Source organism: Mauremys reevesii, linkage group 2, assembly GCF_016161935.1.
Source record: "Mauremys reevesii isolate NIE-2019 linkage group 2, ASM1616193v1, whole genome shotgun sequence".
NCBI lineage: Eukaryota > Metazoa > Chordata > Testudines > Geoemydidae > Mauremys > Mauremys reevesii.
The window spans coordinates 80,956,477-80,974,745 of NC_052624.1; the positions used below are offsets into that span (position 1 = coordinate 80,956,477).

At 39.4% G+C, this 18,269-nt stretch overlaps 1 protein-coding gene across 1 annotated transcript in view; it reads right to left on the reverse strand.

Annotated features, from left to right (window-relative positions):
• Positions 1-18,269, reverse strand: part of LARS2 (leucyl-tRNA synthetase 2, mitochondrial) — a 127,429-nt gene that overhangs the window by 77,956 nt on the left and 31,204 nt on the right. The window contains exons 5-7 of the mRNA XM_039523461.1: positions 16,790-16,850; positions 3,216-3,305; positions 215-358 (exon numbers count right to left, since the gene is read on the reverse strand). Coding sequence (XP_039379395.1) covers positions 215-358; positions 3,216-3,305; positions 16,790-16,850 — 295 coding nt within the window. The remainder of the gene's footprint in view (positions 1-214; positions 359-3,215; positions 3,306-16,789; positions 16,851-18,269) is intronic.

An 18,269-nucleotide genomic window follows, 5' to 3' on the forward strand; every position in this document is an offset into this window, starting at 1 on the left:
ATAGTACCTATTGGTGAGAACAAACCATTCCCATTTTTGACTTCTCCACTGCTGAATCCTAAACCAGGTATTTAGAGCTCTTACTTTAGAGGAGGAGAAAGGCAAATAGGAATAATAATGTGTGCACGCATGCACAACACATTCTCCTGCTAGCGTGATGAAGACCTGAAGAGATATTTTAATGGAGTGATGTCCAAAACCCTCATACTCACACCTTTGCATAAACAGTAGTTTTGATAAACCACTGTCTGAGGTACTTCTGTTCCACTTTTGCTCCTGAACGCCATGAACAGCCATTTTCATCCACCTGTTCGTTTGCTAGAACAGTCTGATCCACAGGGTCCCAATTAACCATGGCCTAAAAATGTTTCAGGAAACAAAGTACTAGTTTTAGTATGTGTGTCACAAAAAATGGATCTAACTTTTCAGATATTGATAGTACTCAGTACAAAGATAGTTTCCAAGACTCCCGTGATCTCTGCATAAAAATGTCCATTACAGTCATCTCCATGAATTGAGATTCAACTAGGGATCTATTGGGCACTGTGCTCTTCAGAACTCAAAGCCCAACAATGAAGCCTGCTACCTTTCTACGGAGTTAAGACACGCATACTTGGATTGATTGTACGAACGGGGGGTATACTGACCCAAGGACATTTGTTATCTTCAATAATGAAGTAAAAGCACTACTGGCTTTACAGAGCAAGAATATAGTCTGAAGTTAAATAGGCTGGTACTGATCCAAAAGCTCTGGGGGTAAATATGAGGATAATTTATAGCTAAAGAGCTCTAACCTGAGAGGATGAGGAATCACATGTAAAAATGTTCAAGTAATACTGGTCAGCTGTAAAGTTAAACAGAATTAACATTTCCTGCACTGAATTTGACTACTCAATATATGTTATTTTAGATATCACTCTCTCCTATTTATATCAATCCAAGTAAACTAGAAAGTACAAAATGGTATAGTGGAGAAAATATCTGCGTTCAAGTCCAGCCCTAATCACATGTATGCAATTTGTGTTTCGGCCTAAATCACAAATAATGCATGTTACACACAGCAGAAAAAGACATGCGTAATTTTGAAAGATTAGAATCTCTGCTGTTTATAATAAGAGATTGAAGGAATCTCATGGCATGGTAAATGAAATAGATGCTAACCGGTGTTTATTTAAAAAAACATGAACGGAAATTTAAATATCAAGAAAAGAATAATAGCAACTGTGAAAATCAATCCACCATATAGAGCATCATTTAGTAACTTTGGCTGAGCTATTCAGAGTGACTTACGGTCAAAATGAAAAATAGCTCTGCTCCACAATGTTTTACACAGTAACACATTATCTGAAATAAATTAAATAAACCTATTATGTAGGGGGAAGACTCAAAATCTCAGAATTTAAATAAATAAGGGTTTTCTTTGTCATGTTACTACATTTTGTGTATTTATCATCATTCTCCTTTCAAAAGATCCCAATTTCCAAACTTTTTTTTTCTTCTTCTTAAACACAATGTCTGTGCTTGGGAAGAAGCAAAAACCACTTCACAAATTGTGTGAAGGAAAATACTGTAGTATGTAGCTGCTTGATTCCCTTCCCCTTAGGAATACAATTGTTATTAACAGTGACTTTTATGCATCATCTGATTGCCTGCATTGATTTATACAATATAAATGATAGAATTAATTAAATATAGATATTTTTGATGAAAAATTTAAATTCCTATCTACAAATCAAGCTCACATGAATACAAGTATTCCATGGGAATTCATTCTTAATGAGATTCAGCTACCTTTTATCTCTAACCTACTAATAATGTCAAACTTTTTTGAAATTAAAAAGATACTTAATATCATACCATGCGAGATTAATTTATTACAATCCATTTTCAAAGCCAATCAAAATACATATCTTCAATAATGGTACAGCACATTGTAAAAGTGGATCTAAAAACAGTGACCGTTTTATTTATAAAGCACTCCCTAACAAGATGACTAGACCACTGCAAAGTTAAAACAAAACATTGATGAACACAAAACAGACAATATTAAAAAAATAATAACATGCTAAAAAGCCAAAATGAAGCAGTATCATTATGAACTAGTTTTCTTTTGTTAAATAACTACGATCCAAAGCTGGGAAGAAATGGGATGATTTTAGTTCGCTGATATTGAGGAGAAGCATATATGTTGAAATCTTGGATTATGATTAAACTAGCTATGAGACAGTGGTGTTAACTAGCACTAATACACAATCCAGAACTTTTCAAATAGACAACTCCATCACAATCAATGAAGAAAATATAGAGCAGTAACACATGTAAGTCAGTAGTTGAAAGTCATAATCAGGGATTTAAAGCTGTGTTTTGTCCCTTCTGTCTCACTACTGCATCCTTTCCACTAGTGTTCAGAACTCATGCAGTCTCTTACTTTAGAGAAGAGACAGGAGTCTGTTGTGATGAATATAAACTGGGTTCTTTACTGAGGCTGAAAGACAGAGACAGACTCTGTTAATTTTCACTGACTCCAGTTCCCAGACTAATTCAACAATGTGTAAACTGGTAATTACTGGCCTGGCATTCACAGTCATGGAATGGAGCTCTACATCCATCTTCACTCAAGGCTACCCTTATAGCCTTAGCAAAGCCACAGTTACTCCTCTAATACTCCATTTATAACTGCAATAAATGATACTTCAGACTGTTTAAGGCATATCTCAAGAGTGCTGGAGGCAGAGATGAAGATGTGCATTAACTGGTGTCAGCACAGATTGAAGAGTCTTATTGCTGATAAGGTCAATCCTGATCCCTTTTAAGTCAATGGCATATCTTCCAATGACTTTGCTAGGAGGAGGACAGCACCTTAAGTAAGCAGGAGTTGTTTTATGACATCAAGAGCCAAGAAATAAACAAATTCAATCTACATCATTCATTTGGCATACCAATATTGCACGTACGGCCACTGTACACCAGCTTGATAATAAAGATCATTGATTTGCCTTGCCATTATACTTAGCAGTGGAAGATTAACATTAACCCATTAACATTTTGTTATCTTTTACAGTGATATACAAAAGCACAAACACAGTAATGCAGATATCTGTCCCCTTAATAAATGTGAAATGAAGAGCCTGAAAGATGTTATCTATAGTATGAGTGACTCAGGACATTAAGTTTAAGGTATATACATAATTGTATAGGTCAATGTTTGCACTTACCTCCTTTTGATAGACTAACCCAGCTTCAAATAACTTAATAAAGAGGTACTGTGTCCATTTATAGTACTCTGGCAAACAAGTGGTTATTTCCTGTAAAGAGAAGGAAAAAAAAACATTCTATTATCTTCCTGCTACATCATAACTCAAGTGATTTACTTAATAGACCATATGAATAATTGCAACCTGTAGGGAAAATATGTACTGTATTAAATTAATTTAGAAAATGTGCACCATGATTGAAAAGCGCACATATGCAAAGTCAGAGAAATCATGGTTTGTGGGGAAAGGTCCTTCAGTACACTCAAGCCACAGCCAACCCAGGGAGCTGCAACACAGTTTATACAATGCTGCTATTCCAGCCCATAAGGTGGGATGGGAAGGATCTGGTTGATTTTTCTTGAAGAAGTTGGCAGCAAGAGGGGGTAAACCAGTTTCTCAAAGACAAAGGACAAGCTGACACCTCTAGCCAGGTGTCATCAATGTGGATTGCCAATCATCCATCAAGTGGCTGTTCTTGGGTGGGCAGGAACAGATCAATCTGAATTTTAACAAACAACAACATGGAACTTCTTTCATCACAAGACTCCATATCTCCATCCTCACAGCAAAAAGGAAATTTATCTAGGGGTAACCCTCAGGAAAATGCATTTCAAAGAGTGACTGGACTATAAAAGTGAGGAGCAAAACCATCTCAGGTTCTCTCTCTCACTTTCTCCTAAGATGACACAGGAACCAGCCACTGACTTTGGAGGAGTTCCTGTTCTGAGAATTTGGTCAGCAATGGTGCTTGGAACCTGTGGTAAGGATTTTACCTTGAACCAAGTCTAGTTTGTTAAGTTTTAGCTACTAGAAAATGTTTTATATTTATTTCTCTTGTAACCATTTCTGTCTTTAATACATTATACTTGTACTCACTTAATCTCTCACTTTATAGTTAAATAAACTTATTTTATAAATCTAAACTAATGCAGTGTTGTGGTTAAACTGAACTGTTTGGTAACTCCAGTTAGAGTAGCAAACTGTTGCATACTGACCCCCTACAGGGGCAACAGACCTATAATATCTGAACTGTCCAGGAGAGGGCTGGACAGTGCAGAACACACATTTTGGGGAAAATTGGGGATGGGGAGTGTGTTGGGGTCACCCTGTAAGTATTAACCAAGGCTGCTGGAAGCCAGAGGATGGCTTGTATTTGCTAACCAGGACAGCAACCAGACACTCAGGGGATGACCTGCATGCTATTTGGCCGTTTGTGAGTAGCCCAAGTTGGGAGCTACAACAACAAAGCAATGTGAGACACCCAAGGTTGCATGGCAGGTGGTGGCAACCATTCACTGGTCTGGATTGCACCCTGGAAAGTGACAGGTGGACTTTACTTTTGAAGAGAAGGGCAAAAGTTGAGGGTAGAGGAGAAAGTGGACTGACGGGAACCACAGAAGTGAGGGAAAGAGAACAGGAAAAGGCTGAGAGGTTGTGCATGTTGACAGACTGGAAGAATATGGCAGAGAGGTGGTAAAAGGAGATGAGCATGCAACATTCGTTGAAGGAGATAGGATAGTTGCTGAGGAGCTCTCATATTTAGAAATCAAAGATGGAGCAATGCTTAGTGAAGATAAGGTCAAATAAGTGGTCATTTTGGTTAGTGGGCAAAGTGATCTAAGATTGAAAGTTGTGTAAGAAGGTGACAGCAAGGAGAAGTGAGATGAAGGGATCAGATAGGAAATCACAGTGCTGGGGGATTGTGAGGAAAGTGAGATCGAGAGCTACATGTCATAAAAAGATAGGGGAGGGGCAGGAGTTAAGAGGAGGATAGATGACTATATCATGGACAGCATTTTTTTCACCTAAGACAATTTTCAGAAACTTTTTGCACTCCACTGAATAAAAACAGTCTACTTTTAATTAGCCACAAATTTGCCTCATTCAGGATTAGTGCCTTTGAAACATTGGAAGAAATATGGTTTAAAATTAACAGAAATGTTAGGAAACGCACACTGTACTTTTAATATATGTTATACAAACACGTACCTTGATAGGTGTGCAACTCAGACTTCAATGTTTGTGCTATAGAGCAAGACTAATAGAGCTATAAATCTTTCTCCTGCTGGAATATGGTGTTGGAAAATAAAAGTTTAAAATGTAAACTTAAACATATCTATGCAAGAACTCTTTAGTCAGTAGAACCAAATGCTTTATAGTGTCCAATATTTTGTAAGACACTAGTTCTAAAAAACTTCAAAGACAAAAAAAGTGTTTCAATAACATGGACTAAAAGCCCAAATTGTTGTTGGAAAAAGATTTGCTGTGCATGCAAATCCCAGTTTTCGGTGCAATGGATTATGGGTGCAATGGATACCAGCACATTTTCATGGGCATGGCCAGTTTTTCAAGTTTGGACCAAAATGAAAATAGCAAAAGAACTCTGTCAAACTCTGAATCAGGGTCAGAAAAGTGTAACTATATACAAATGGCATCTTCTTGCTCAACAGATCCGCTGCCTGGGTGCTTTTAGATTCATAGGTGCTTGCTTAAGGGACACATACATTTCTACTACTTTTCTTTCTGTTAGCCTTGCAAAAACAGCACAACAATGGAAGTGTGAGCTGGATTCTATTCAGCCTCTCATAGCGGTCACCAAGCCAAAAAGAACATATTTTGACTTATCAGATTCCAAGGTTGGCAATTAGAAAAACACTAGCAACTTTTCACTTCTAAACTGAGCAAATGTGATCAAGAAACTCTTTAAAATGTCAACAAGCATGGACCACATAATGCCTTTTTTCTCCCTGTTATAGTTGTTGCGGCATGATGTGTGTAACATCAGTTGACATTCAAAGGCCTTTGAAATACCTCTGCCTAATAATTTTATTGATTTTCTACAATTTTAACCTTACAGTATTGTGCTTTACATGCAGCTACGAACAATTAATACATTTTGTGCAAATATGTCTCAGCACCAAAAATAAGGCTTTGAAGACCAAAGAGAGACATTTAATGGTAAGTTTTCAGCAGTGTGTGAAGATTTAACAGCACATTAACTCCATACTCTGTGCTGAAAATGGACCACTTGATGAAAAGCTTGACTTCCATGTCTCAGACAATACAGTACACATTTGGTATTATTTGCATATTCAATTAATTTAGCCTGGTTCTCCACTCTGTGATGCCAGTTTTATACTGGCATAGCTCCAGTGAAGCCAATGTACTTACGTCCATGTAAATACCAGTGATGCAAGAGAGTGGAGAATCAGTCCCAATTGTACCAAAAAAATAAAAAAAAAAAGGTTCATCAGGATAGGATAGTAGCCTCATACCCATAAACTAACTGAAACAAGCTATCAAAAAAGGTCAAGATAAAAGTAATAAAATGGACAGAGGCCATCTGACCCTGATGGGCAGGTTATCATTTGAAACTATAGGAGATGACATTCTCAATTTAAAATGGTATAGTGAGCATACTTAGAACTACACAATACAAACTCAACTGGTGCAAACAGAATCTCATTTGTACTCTCTCCTGTAGGTGGTGACCTGGCTTGCCATTCATGAGGAGATGAAGGAGAATACATCACTGAAAAGGATGTGCTCTCAAATCACCAAACAGCAAAGAGATCAGTCAAACCCATAATTTATTTAACATCATAACCATGAAGGACTGAAGTTATATGTCACGATTAAAAAAGGTAGAGCAACAACATCATTACAGAGTCAATCATTAAGAGACTTTCTAAAAAATGAACAACGTTTGAGATCAGCAAGAATTTGAGTCACTGCAGATGATGACAAGCCAAGAACCACCCCCAAAGACAATGTGAAAATATGATCCTTCTGCCTTTAGTTTAGCACATTAAGACTTATAGAGAAAATAAAATTCTCATATTCCCCAGTTATAAAACTCTAAAATTATATTTGGAAATATCCTTTTGTTAGTTTGTTAACATTTTTAATTAAAGACAGATGTGTATTAAAGGTTTTATCTGTGCTGCCTCAAATGATCCCAACACAGATTTGAAAGTCTTCATCTGTTCTGATACAAAAAGCCAGAAAAACTTTCATAAAATGAGTCTGCAAAACTACAGGACAGGATTCTTCCTGCAGTCTATCAGCTCCTTTGCTTGCGAGCACAGTCCTCCAGTATATAGCACATACACACAATCATTTGTTTGGGGGTGGGGTAAGGCAAAAAAAAATGCCATAACACAAAGCAGTTCAGGTGAATGTGTTTTGACCTATTAGAAGACTAGCATTTTTGCTTCTGAGATAGAATACATGTTAAAAACACCACCATATTTACAAAAATGAAATATTCTTTTCATTTGCCTACTGCATGTGTTCCTCAGTGTCTGTGACAGATTTAGAGACAAATATCCACCAGGTTGTTTGACAAGTTTTTTGAGGGGAGAGATGCCCCCCTCTTCTTTCTTCCTCCCTCTCAGTTTTCCGTTCCTCCTTTTGTCCACTGCTTAGCGACAAATATATCTGTTACTTTCACCAAAAAGTATCTTTATCATTGTTTATAGTTAATGTTACTGTACTATCTCAGGGATGACACTCAATGCTAGAAATATATCACTGTTAAGACTGCTGGACATGGAAAGGAAAAATGTATTCTTATCCACGAATTTCCTTTCTTAGGCCCTTCATGCCCAGTATCTTCTCCCACCCAGGGAGAATTATGCTGGAGGAATTAGTACAATCAGTTAACTGGCAACTTACCACTATTGTCTGAAGTTCAGTTAAAGGTTCTGTTGCAAACAAATTCTCAATTTAAATGAATAAACAGCATTGCTAATTTAAAGTTGAGTGGGGTGCAGCTTTGGAAGCTATTGACTCTGGTTAGGATTTCCAAGAGGAGACTTAGGGAATAAAAGACCCGTGGCATCTCCACAGCTGGCCCAAGTCAGCCTACTCAGTCTGGCAGAGCTCAAAATTGCTGTGTAGACCTTCGAATTTGGGCTGGAGCCCAAGCTCTGGAATCCTACGAGGGATCCTGAAGCCCAAATATCTACACAGCAATTTTTATCCCCACAGGCTTAGCTAGTTGACCTAGGCCTGCCGGGGGTCTTTTATCCTTGCGTAGACATACCCTTAAAGTCCAGCCCAGGTCAAAATTCTGGCCTGCTTCCAGGTATCCTGGGAAGATGAGGAAATGCACATTTAAGGTTGCTGAATATGCAAGGATCTAAAGAATTCTGATGCAAGATTCAGTTCATAAGTAAAGGATGAACTGATTTTCAAGTGCCTTAATTTAAAATGTAATCATCTGTGATTTTAAAGTCTGCTATACACATACCATTTTCTATTACTGAACCATGAACGTAACCAGTTTGCATTTAAAAAAAAAAAAAAAAAGAGAGAACACTTTTGAAGTTTACCTTCAAGCTATTTCCATGGGTATTATTTTTTAATATCAGCAATATATGGAGCCTGAGAGAGAGAGAGAACTGTTTCTGCTGTGAGCCCAGCTAGGTTTTGTGAATAATATATAACTCAATTAGAGAAACTCATTTCTTAATTTATTAGTAATCACTCTTTTCTAGCACATCCAGATATCAAGACAGTTGCACTGAACTTGCAATTCCTCTTCATTAAGGGGAAAAACAAATAAAAAAAATCTGGATGCATTTCTCTAAAATGTTTTTAAAAAATAAACAGTTTTTAATACATGACCTGTCCATTTGGGCATCATATGGGTTTTCTGACACCCAAGTAGAAACTAGATGCTGGAAGTAAAATAATTTCCTGGTTTTCATAGATCTTTAGAGATGGACCAAACTACATTTCCTACCTAGCAGTTAAATATTTGTTATTGAAGGACTTGCAACCTCCTTTTTCACGTGTTGTTTACATTGTATGCAAAGTTCATGAAGAATGTAACTCTCTGAGCTATTTTATTTCCATACTAAAAGCTGTGCAATGTCAAGAGTTTCCTTTTCTATTCAACCATATATAGCATAATTATTATCAAACCAACATTTCTACAGCAGCATTTCATCCACTTTCCAAAATGATAAAGGTAAAAATAGGAGATATACCAATCTCCTAGAACTGGAAGGGACCTTGAAAGGTCATTGAGTCCAGCCCCCTGCCTTCACTAGCAGAACCAATTTTTGCCCCAGATCCCAAAGTGGCCCCCTCAAGGATTGAACTCACAACCCTGGGTTTAGCAGGCCAATGCTCAAACCACTGAGCTATCCCATCCCTCCCTGTTTTATTTACAACCTCATAAAATTGTATTTACATTACAAACCCAATAGCTGTAAGTAGCCCAGTTTGAGTAATAAAGGCCAGATCCTCAGCTGAAATCAAAGGAATTGTGCTGACTTAGCTGAAGATGTGACTCTAAATCTTTAAGATGGATATAAAGACACAAGTAATGACCATGATGGAGAAGAAAATTAGTAGGTACTGCATATACTGTTAAACTCTTAACCAGGCAGTAAACAAGAGGTTATTTTAAAATGATCAAACTACAGAAAAATATCAGAGAATTACTATATTTTAAAAATTACTATGAGGAGGAAAGGAATATTATTTTTACATGAAAATTATATGAAAATTAAGCATGAACAGGTTGAAATGGTTCACAAATAAGTTTGCGTGGAGACTGTACTCTAGGATAAAGAGAGTTACAATTCGATAATTTGTCTAGTTGTGAATTGGTGGCTTGATGAGAATGTGCATTCATTTCGATGGAACCCAAAATGGAAAGAGAGGGAGTTATGCCATAAAGTCTGTATCTTTTATTGGTGGTGATGTGTTTCTCTGTGAAAATTTTATTGACTAGTTCTTAAAAAGAAAATTTTTAAAAAGCCAGTTTATACAGTGGCAGGAAGTTGTCTCTACAGTGGGAGGTAGTTGTCTAGTATAATGGTATTTTGGAAGAATCCTATTGCCAGGAATCCCAAAACTCTGGTTACCTTGACAACAACCGGTAAAGCATGACTAGAATGCTTTTGACTCTTTAAATCTCTTTAAAGTCTCTTAGAGAGTGTTTTTCAAACATGTAGCTTTTGAACACTTAGTACTCTGACAGATTGAGAAATGTAATGCTCTGCATAGGTTTTCAGGGAAGCAACAGGTCGGGTTGTTGCAGGGGCACCCCCTGTGAATGGCATGCAGCTCATCAGGGTATTCTCTCTCGTCATTGCCCAGCTTTGAAGGCAGTGCCCTTACCAGCAGCAGGGCAGAAGTAACACCCCCCCACCCTCCAGAACAGCCTTGAGATCCTCCCACCTTTACCACCTTTTGGGTTGGGACTAGGGTGACCAGATGTACGATTTTATAGGGACAGTCCCAATATTTGGGGCTTTGTCTTATATAGGTGCCTATTACCCTCCACCCCCTGTCCTAGTTTTTCACACTTGCTGTCTGGTCACCCAAGTTGGGACCCACATGGTTACAACACCATGAAATTTCAGATGTAAACATCTGAAAATAATGAAATTGATTCATTTTAAAAACCCTGGCCATGAATTTGACCAAAATTTCCTGAATTTGGTAGGTCCCTACCTATGACAATGCAACTAGCAACTGTTGTTTCATATCCATTAAATTCATTAGAACAAGGCTAGAATGAAGAACACAGGTTCACCAGACTTATTATGAAAAGGATATTTTGTATTCTAAAAACGCATTTTAGGCACTCTAGATCTAAATTTCTAATATCCAAATATCTTCTAAAATTTTGAGCTTTAAAGTACTATCAACTTTATATAATGACCTAAATTTTCAAAATGACTAGCGATTTTGGGTGCCCTGCTTGCAACATCTTAAAGGAGCTTGATTTTCAGAGGGCAGGTGCTCAACATCTCTGAAAATCAGGGCTCTAAGTGTCTCAAATTGGACACCTAATAATTGAGGCATTTAAAAATCACTAGAAACCTTTGAAAAATGTAGACCATTACTAGTATTCCACTCATACCATTAATTATTTTGTTTAAAATACAGGTAATATACTAAGGCCTGGTCTACACTATGTGTTTAAACCGATTTTAGCAGCGTTAAACCAATTTAACGCTGCACCCGTCCACACAACGAGGCCCTTATATCGATATAAAGGGCTCTTTAAACCGGTTTCTGTACTCCTCCCCGACGAGAGGAGTAGCGCTGAAATCGGTATTACCATATCGGATTAGGGTTAGTGTGGCCGCAAATCGACGGTATTGGCCTCCGGGTGTTATCCCACAGTGCACCATTGTGACCGCTCTGGACAGCAATCTGAACTCGGATGCACTGGCCAGGTAGACAGGAAAAGCCCTGCGAACTTTTGAATTTCATTTCCTGTTGGCCCAGCGTGGAGCTCTGATCAGCACGGGTGGCGATGCAGTCCCAAATCCCAAAAGAGCTCCAGCATGGACTGTACGGGAGATACTGGATCTGATCGCTGTATGGGGAGGCAAATCTGTTCTATCACAGCTCCATTACAGAAGACGAAATGCCAAAGCATTTGAAAAAAATCTCCAGACAGAGGCCACAGCAGGGACTCAGCACAGTGCTGCATGACAAGCGTGACGGAAAGCCAAAGAATCAAATGGACGCTCATGGAGGGAGGGAGGGGGGACTGAGGACTCCAGCTATCCCAGAGTCCCTGCAGTCTCCGAAAAGCATTTGCATTCTTGGCTGAGCTCCCAATGCCTGTAGGGTCAAACACATTGTCCGGGGTGGTTCAGGGTATAGCTCATCAATTTAACCCCCTCCCCCACTCCCGGAAAGAAAAGGGAAAAAAAATAGTTTCTTGACTTTTTTTCCAATGTCACCCTATGTCTACTGAATGCTGCTGGTAGACGCAATGCTGCGGCAGTGAACAGCAGCATCCTCTCCCCACACCCCGCCCGGTGGCAGATGGTACAATATGACTGCTATCCATCATCAGCAGCAGCCCGTGAGTGCTCCTGGCTGGCCTCAGGTGAGGTCGGCCGGGGGCGCCTGGGTAAAAATAGGAATGACTCCCGGTCATTCCTAGTAGATGGTACAGAACGGCTGGTAACCGTCTTCATCATAGCAACTGGGGGCTGAGCTCCATCAGCCCCCGCCCGTCACGTCTAAAGAAAAGATTCTGTACTGCCTGGACTATCATAGCGGGATGCTGGGCTCCTCTCCCTTACACCGCTTAATATCCTGCCTGGACTCTCATAGCAGCTGGAGGCTGCCTCACCCTCGTTTTATCTCACTAACAAGTCACTGTTTCTTATTCCTGCATTCTTTATTACTTCATCACACAAATGGGGGGGGACACTGCCACGGTAGCCCAGGAAGGTTGGGGGAGAAGGGAAGCAACAGGTGGGGTTGTTGCAGGGGCACCCCCTGTGAATGGCATGCAGCTCATCATTTTTGCGGGATCTGACACAGAGCGGCTGTGCTCTCTGGTTCTCTGATACACTTGCCCCATATTCTAGGCAGGACTGACTCTATTTTTAGATACCATAAAGGAGGGATTGACTCGGGGAGTCATTCCCATTTTTGTCTTTGCGCCCCCGGCCGACCTCAGCCAGGGGCACCCATGACAGCAGCAGACGGTACAGAACGACTGATAACCGCCATCTCATTGCCAATTTACAATGGCAGCAGACGGTACAGAACGGTTGACAACCGTCTCTGCTATCATGCAAAAGCAAATGAATGCTGCTGTGTAGCGCTGCAGTATCGCCTCTGTCAGCGGCATCCAGTACACATACGGTGACAGTGTCAAAAGGCAAAACAGGCTCCACAGTTGCCATGCTATGGCGTCTGCCAGGGCAATCCAGGGAAAAAGGGCGCAAAATGATTGTCTGCCGTTGCTTTCCCGGAGGAAGGAATGAGTGACGACATTTACCCAGAACCACCCGCGACAATGATTTTTGCCCCATCAGTCACTGGGATCTCAACCCAGAATTCCAAGGGGCGGGGGAGACTGTGGGAACTACGGGATAGCTATGGAATATCTACCCACAGTGCAACGCTCCAGAAATCGACGCTAGCCTCGGACCATGGACGCACACCGCCGAATGAATGTGCTTAGTGTGGCCACATGCACTTGACTTTATACAATCTGTTTTACAAAACCGGTTTATGTAAAAATCGGAATAATCCTGTAGTGTATTCGTACCCTAAGAGATCTGAGTTATTGGCTCTCTGAAATAATGTTGCTAAATTTTGATAATGTTATAATGCTTGCCATGAGATCCTTCTGTATTCTATCTGTGCAATTTTGCTGACTACAACATACAAACCGAAACATTAAAAGGTATCTTTCAGGTTGTGACAGAAACTAATAAAAAACAAGGATACAAGAGCCTGACCTCAGGCAGCTAGTCACAATAGGAAATCTCCTTATCTACTTCATAGCTCTGTTCAGTAATAAAACCACATCTGGGTCCCACTAGTCTTGGACAGGAGTTTGCAGCAAAGCCAAAGATAATTTTATATTTAGTCAGCTTTTTAAGCACAGCCATGCATATTAAGTATTAAAATTCCACTTTTATTAACTTCTTTTTTACCATGCTCTTCTAGTGTGTATTTGTTATGTGTCATGCTCTATTGAAATTAAGTAGGTACATATTTAAGCAAAATCAATAAATTTCCACTAAAAATGAAAACTCCTGTTTTGTCAAAGAGCCATGGTTAGCTTGATCAACCCATGATAAAGACTCTTTTCCCATCATTTTCAGGAGATGAGTCTCTAGCAATGTCAGCTGATTTTTCCATTAAATAAGTATGTATCTTCATTTCTAAGCAGCTGTTCAGGCCATTAACATCCTAGTTAAATATTTGCAAAGGGACAGCCATCTGAAATTAAGTAAAACAAAATATTGAACTCACCAGCTTGCTTTCTTCTACGTAACAACTTCTCTATGAATTTCAATTAACTCTTTTTAGCCTGTTACAGAAAATGTTCCATAAAAACCAATCAACTAAAATGTCCCTAAAACATTTTAAATCACCCCATCAATGCAAGGGTTGTTTCACAGACCATGCCACAAATATTTAGAGACCTCTGAAGCATCAGCAATTAACAAGGGGGCATATATTTAAATAAGCTGTCCTAGGAAGGTGAGGGCAAAGCTCACAAACTGGCCACAACAGGAACATTCGGTGCGACTCACTTTACTCAGTCTGACAACCAGGGGCGGCTCTACATATTCCGCCGCCCCAAGCAGTCATGTGCGGGAGGCGCCCCAGATCCCCGGGAGCAGCGGACCTCCCGCGGGCTTGACTGGTGAGGGTCCGCTAGTCGCGCGGCTGCGGTTGAGCTGCCACAATCATGCCTGCGGGAGGTCCAGCCGACCCGCGCGACCAGTGAAGCGTCCGCAGTGACGCCTGCGGGAGGTCCGCTGGAGCCGCGGGAGGAGCGCCCCCTCCGCAGTCATGCCTGCGGCAGGTCCGGTCGTCCCGGGGCTCCGGTGGACCTCCCGCAGGCGTGACTGCAGCAGGTCCGCTGGCCAATCTGCCGCCCCTGCCGGCAAGTGCCGCCCCACGCGCGTGCTTGTCGCGCTGGGGTCTGGAGCCGGCCCTGCTGACAACCCTGTCTTGCAACAGCCGTATACCCTTCCAATTTCAGTTTCCAACATCCCAGAAATAGCCAGTTTTATCTATTAGCCAATGTCTCAAAGTTATGTAAAAGATCTAAATAGTAGATAGTTTTTCAGGAGAGGTCAGAATGTCCATCTGCAATAGTATACTTAACTTTTTAGGATACACTATAGTAGGTACACAAAGGTTTAATGATCTGAAAAGTTTCCTCATTACATGTATAGAAAAATCTCTCTCGAACATGAAAAAGCTTACAAATACATGGAAAAATTTAGATGTGAACCATGTATCCTCTCCTAGCCTGTTCTTCCCAAAGCAACTTCTTGGCTATGCAGGGGAACTGTAATCTCACTAAAACAGCAACAATGATCTCATTGCAACATGTGGTGGCATGATTCTGAGACTTTATCCATGTAACTAAGCATTCTTACCTCTAAGGCTAATGAAAATCGAGGGCAGGTCTTATACTGGCATGCTAAAAACAAATCCTCTCTCTTTTCTGAGCTATAGTCCTGCTATAAAAACCCAAGATTAACATCTCTGCCTTTCTATGCAGAATCATACTAAAGTAATAATTAAAAGTTTACCACTGAGAATTCAAAGGTAGTGAATAACTTCAATCTATTGGTAAATGCAACAACCCTGCAATGTACGGTGCTTCAGAAATAAATAAATGTTCATTCTTATCTCCATAATAGCACAGTCTTTTGTCTGATTTTCTTTACCTTAAAAGCCTTGGTAACAGCTGCTTCTCAAGCACTTCTGTTTTAAACAGATCTTCCAGCTTCCAATGTGCTTCCCTCCTACCCTCGCTCCAGTGGTGATACAGACAACTACGATAATACAGGCTAGTGCTTTACAGTCTCTTAAACAACAGAATAATCCAGCATTTAAAAAAACTGTTTTTGAACAGTTTCTTCACTCCCTGCACATGATAAATATGTGCATATTAGAAAAGCACATCTGAAAATATACATCTTACAATGCACAGCAGCCCTGTCTCATTCAATGCACACTTTATGAAGCGTGCATTCAGCCATACACAACTCTGTGAACTGGACTGATATATTTTATATATTGTGTAAGGCCAGACATACATCATAGTGTACATTTCAAATACACACACCTAAGACAAGAGAGAAGAGGCAGGGTTAATAAGCAAAAAATTCTTTCTAATTTTTCCTTTCCATCTCTGATCTATCATGTCTTTACATCTTTTTAAAAATTAAAAACACATTAATTCCTATAAGGAATTTCATACCACAAACTACCACATAAATCAATATTTGAAAAATATTTAAATGGAAAACCATTTATCCAACAAACAGAAAAGGTTCCTAAGAGCACTTAGGTTTATTATTTAGACTAATTTTAACACATTTACTGATAGATGTAGTACAAGTCCTTATAACAATTTCTTACCATACATGGACTTACAGCCAATGTATGTATTAGCTATTTTATCCTTCTCTTCCACAGTGCCATATCATAGTAGGGACTTCACTTAGCACTCTTTACTTTATAAACCAAAGACATTAAAAAAATTTAGATAGCAGTGTCTTTTTAAGAAGTTTAACTTTTTTGTTTACTTTCTGATAACCACAACCACAGAAAAGGGGGAGGGACAGAGGGAGTGCAAATATGGCAAATTTCTGCTTACAGGTAATATTTTAGGGCACACAAACATAGGGCTTATAAAAACTATTGATACAATGCCTTAATTATGGCATTGTGAAGTTCTACTGTAGATAGGCAAAAAAGCAAAGGGAAAAATTATTCTAATGCAAAACTGAGATGAATGCTAAAAGAAAAGGAGTGTTTCCTTCATCCCCCACATTATGTGGAAAAGAGTGGTGTCAGTGAGTATCTCAAAAATGGGGAAAGTTTGGCAACAAAGTTTTCCAAATGTGTTTCAAGTATAATTATGCTGTGTAACAGTCTGAAGCAGTGACCATCCCAGATTATGTCTTACAGTTTCTATTTTACCTAAAATTATACAGATTCCATTTTGCATAATTTTCATACATAAACAAAACAGACACTTAAAGAGAAAAAAAGCTTACCCGTTCCCAGCTAAAAGACAGACCTAGTGCATCAAGCTGTTCCCTCATGTGTTTAATATTACTGCAAAAAAGAAAAATATGGAACAATTAAGAGTATTAAAGAATATTCCTAACTATTGTTGATTATGTAATACATTTGTTATCAGATGCCTGTAAAGCTCTTTGACCCTCAAAGGCACTACAGAACGGCTAAATATCATTATCCTACATATGCAGTCCAACTGAAGTAGTTGTCTAATAGGCAAATCCTTCTTATGTGACCACTTTAAAGGCCTCCTGTGCATTTTGGTTCAACCTTCAATGACCATCTATACTACACACTGATTTTTGCCATTACCTTGAGTGTAACTGAAGAGAAGAGGACAACTTTTAGTTTTGGAGAACATGCTTTCCCATTATTATTTAGTATATGTATTGCAGTAGAACCTAGAGACTCCAGCTTCATAGCGCTACAGACTGTACACATACCTTACCCTAGCCCAAATTGCTTAATCAAAATATAAGACAAGACCTATTAGGAGAATACAAGAAACAGAGGGAGTGCCCGGTAACACTGAGACGACAGTGATAAGTGCAACGTGTTGTGACATCTTCTTAACAACTGCCTTACCACTGCTGAGTGATTTGTAGGCATCATGGCAGTCACATTTTAAGGAGAGATTTGAAGGTGGATAACGCAGTGGCATTGTGGATATTTACAGGCAGCTCCTCCCATTTCCTAGGAGCAGCATGCAAGAAACTGCAAAGGAATTTCTTTAAAAATGTAACTAATATTGGCATTATTTGCTCTCAAGTCTCTTCACTGAAGAGAATCACCACAATATCTTCCCTTTGTCGGTGGTCAGTACACTCCTCCCAATGCATGGAGGCCTGCACACCAGCTCTCCACCAATCCTGGCAGAGGGATTGAAGGAGGATTCCCCAATATGCACCCCCTACATGGCATAACAATGTGGAACATAATAGGATGGTCATAAATGTTTACATTTCTATGGAAATTAAAGGTAAGAATTAACATTTTGGAAATGTTTAACTTTTTATTTTGGTTAGGAAATACTCCAGTTTAGTTAGAGAGAAAGGATGGTCCAGTGGCTAGGGTACACACCTAGGACTTGGGAGACATCCACTGCATCTATACCAGGCCATTTGCTGGTATAAAAGTGTCATTAAAAAAAATTACACCACAACCGACCTATATACAAAAGTTTCCAGTGCAGACCTGGCCTTAGTTTGTTGTGTTTTTTAAAAGAGGAAAAGAGACACACAGTGGACAACTTAACTGAGGTTCGTTATTAATTATTTACATTTAGTAGTTTTATAAAAAAAAAAAAAAAAGTAATAATTGGAGATATACCAATCTCCTAGAACTGGAAGGGACCTTGAAAAGTCATTGAGTCCAGCCCCCTGCCTTCACTAGCAGGACCAATTTTTGCCCCAGATTCCTAAGTGGCCCCCTCAAGGATTGAACTCACAACCCTGG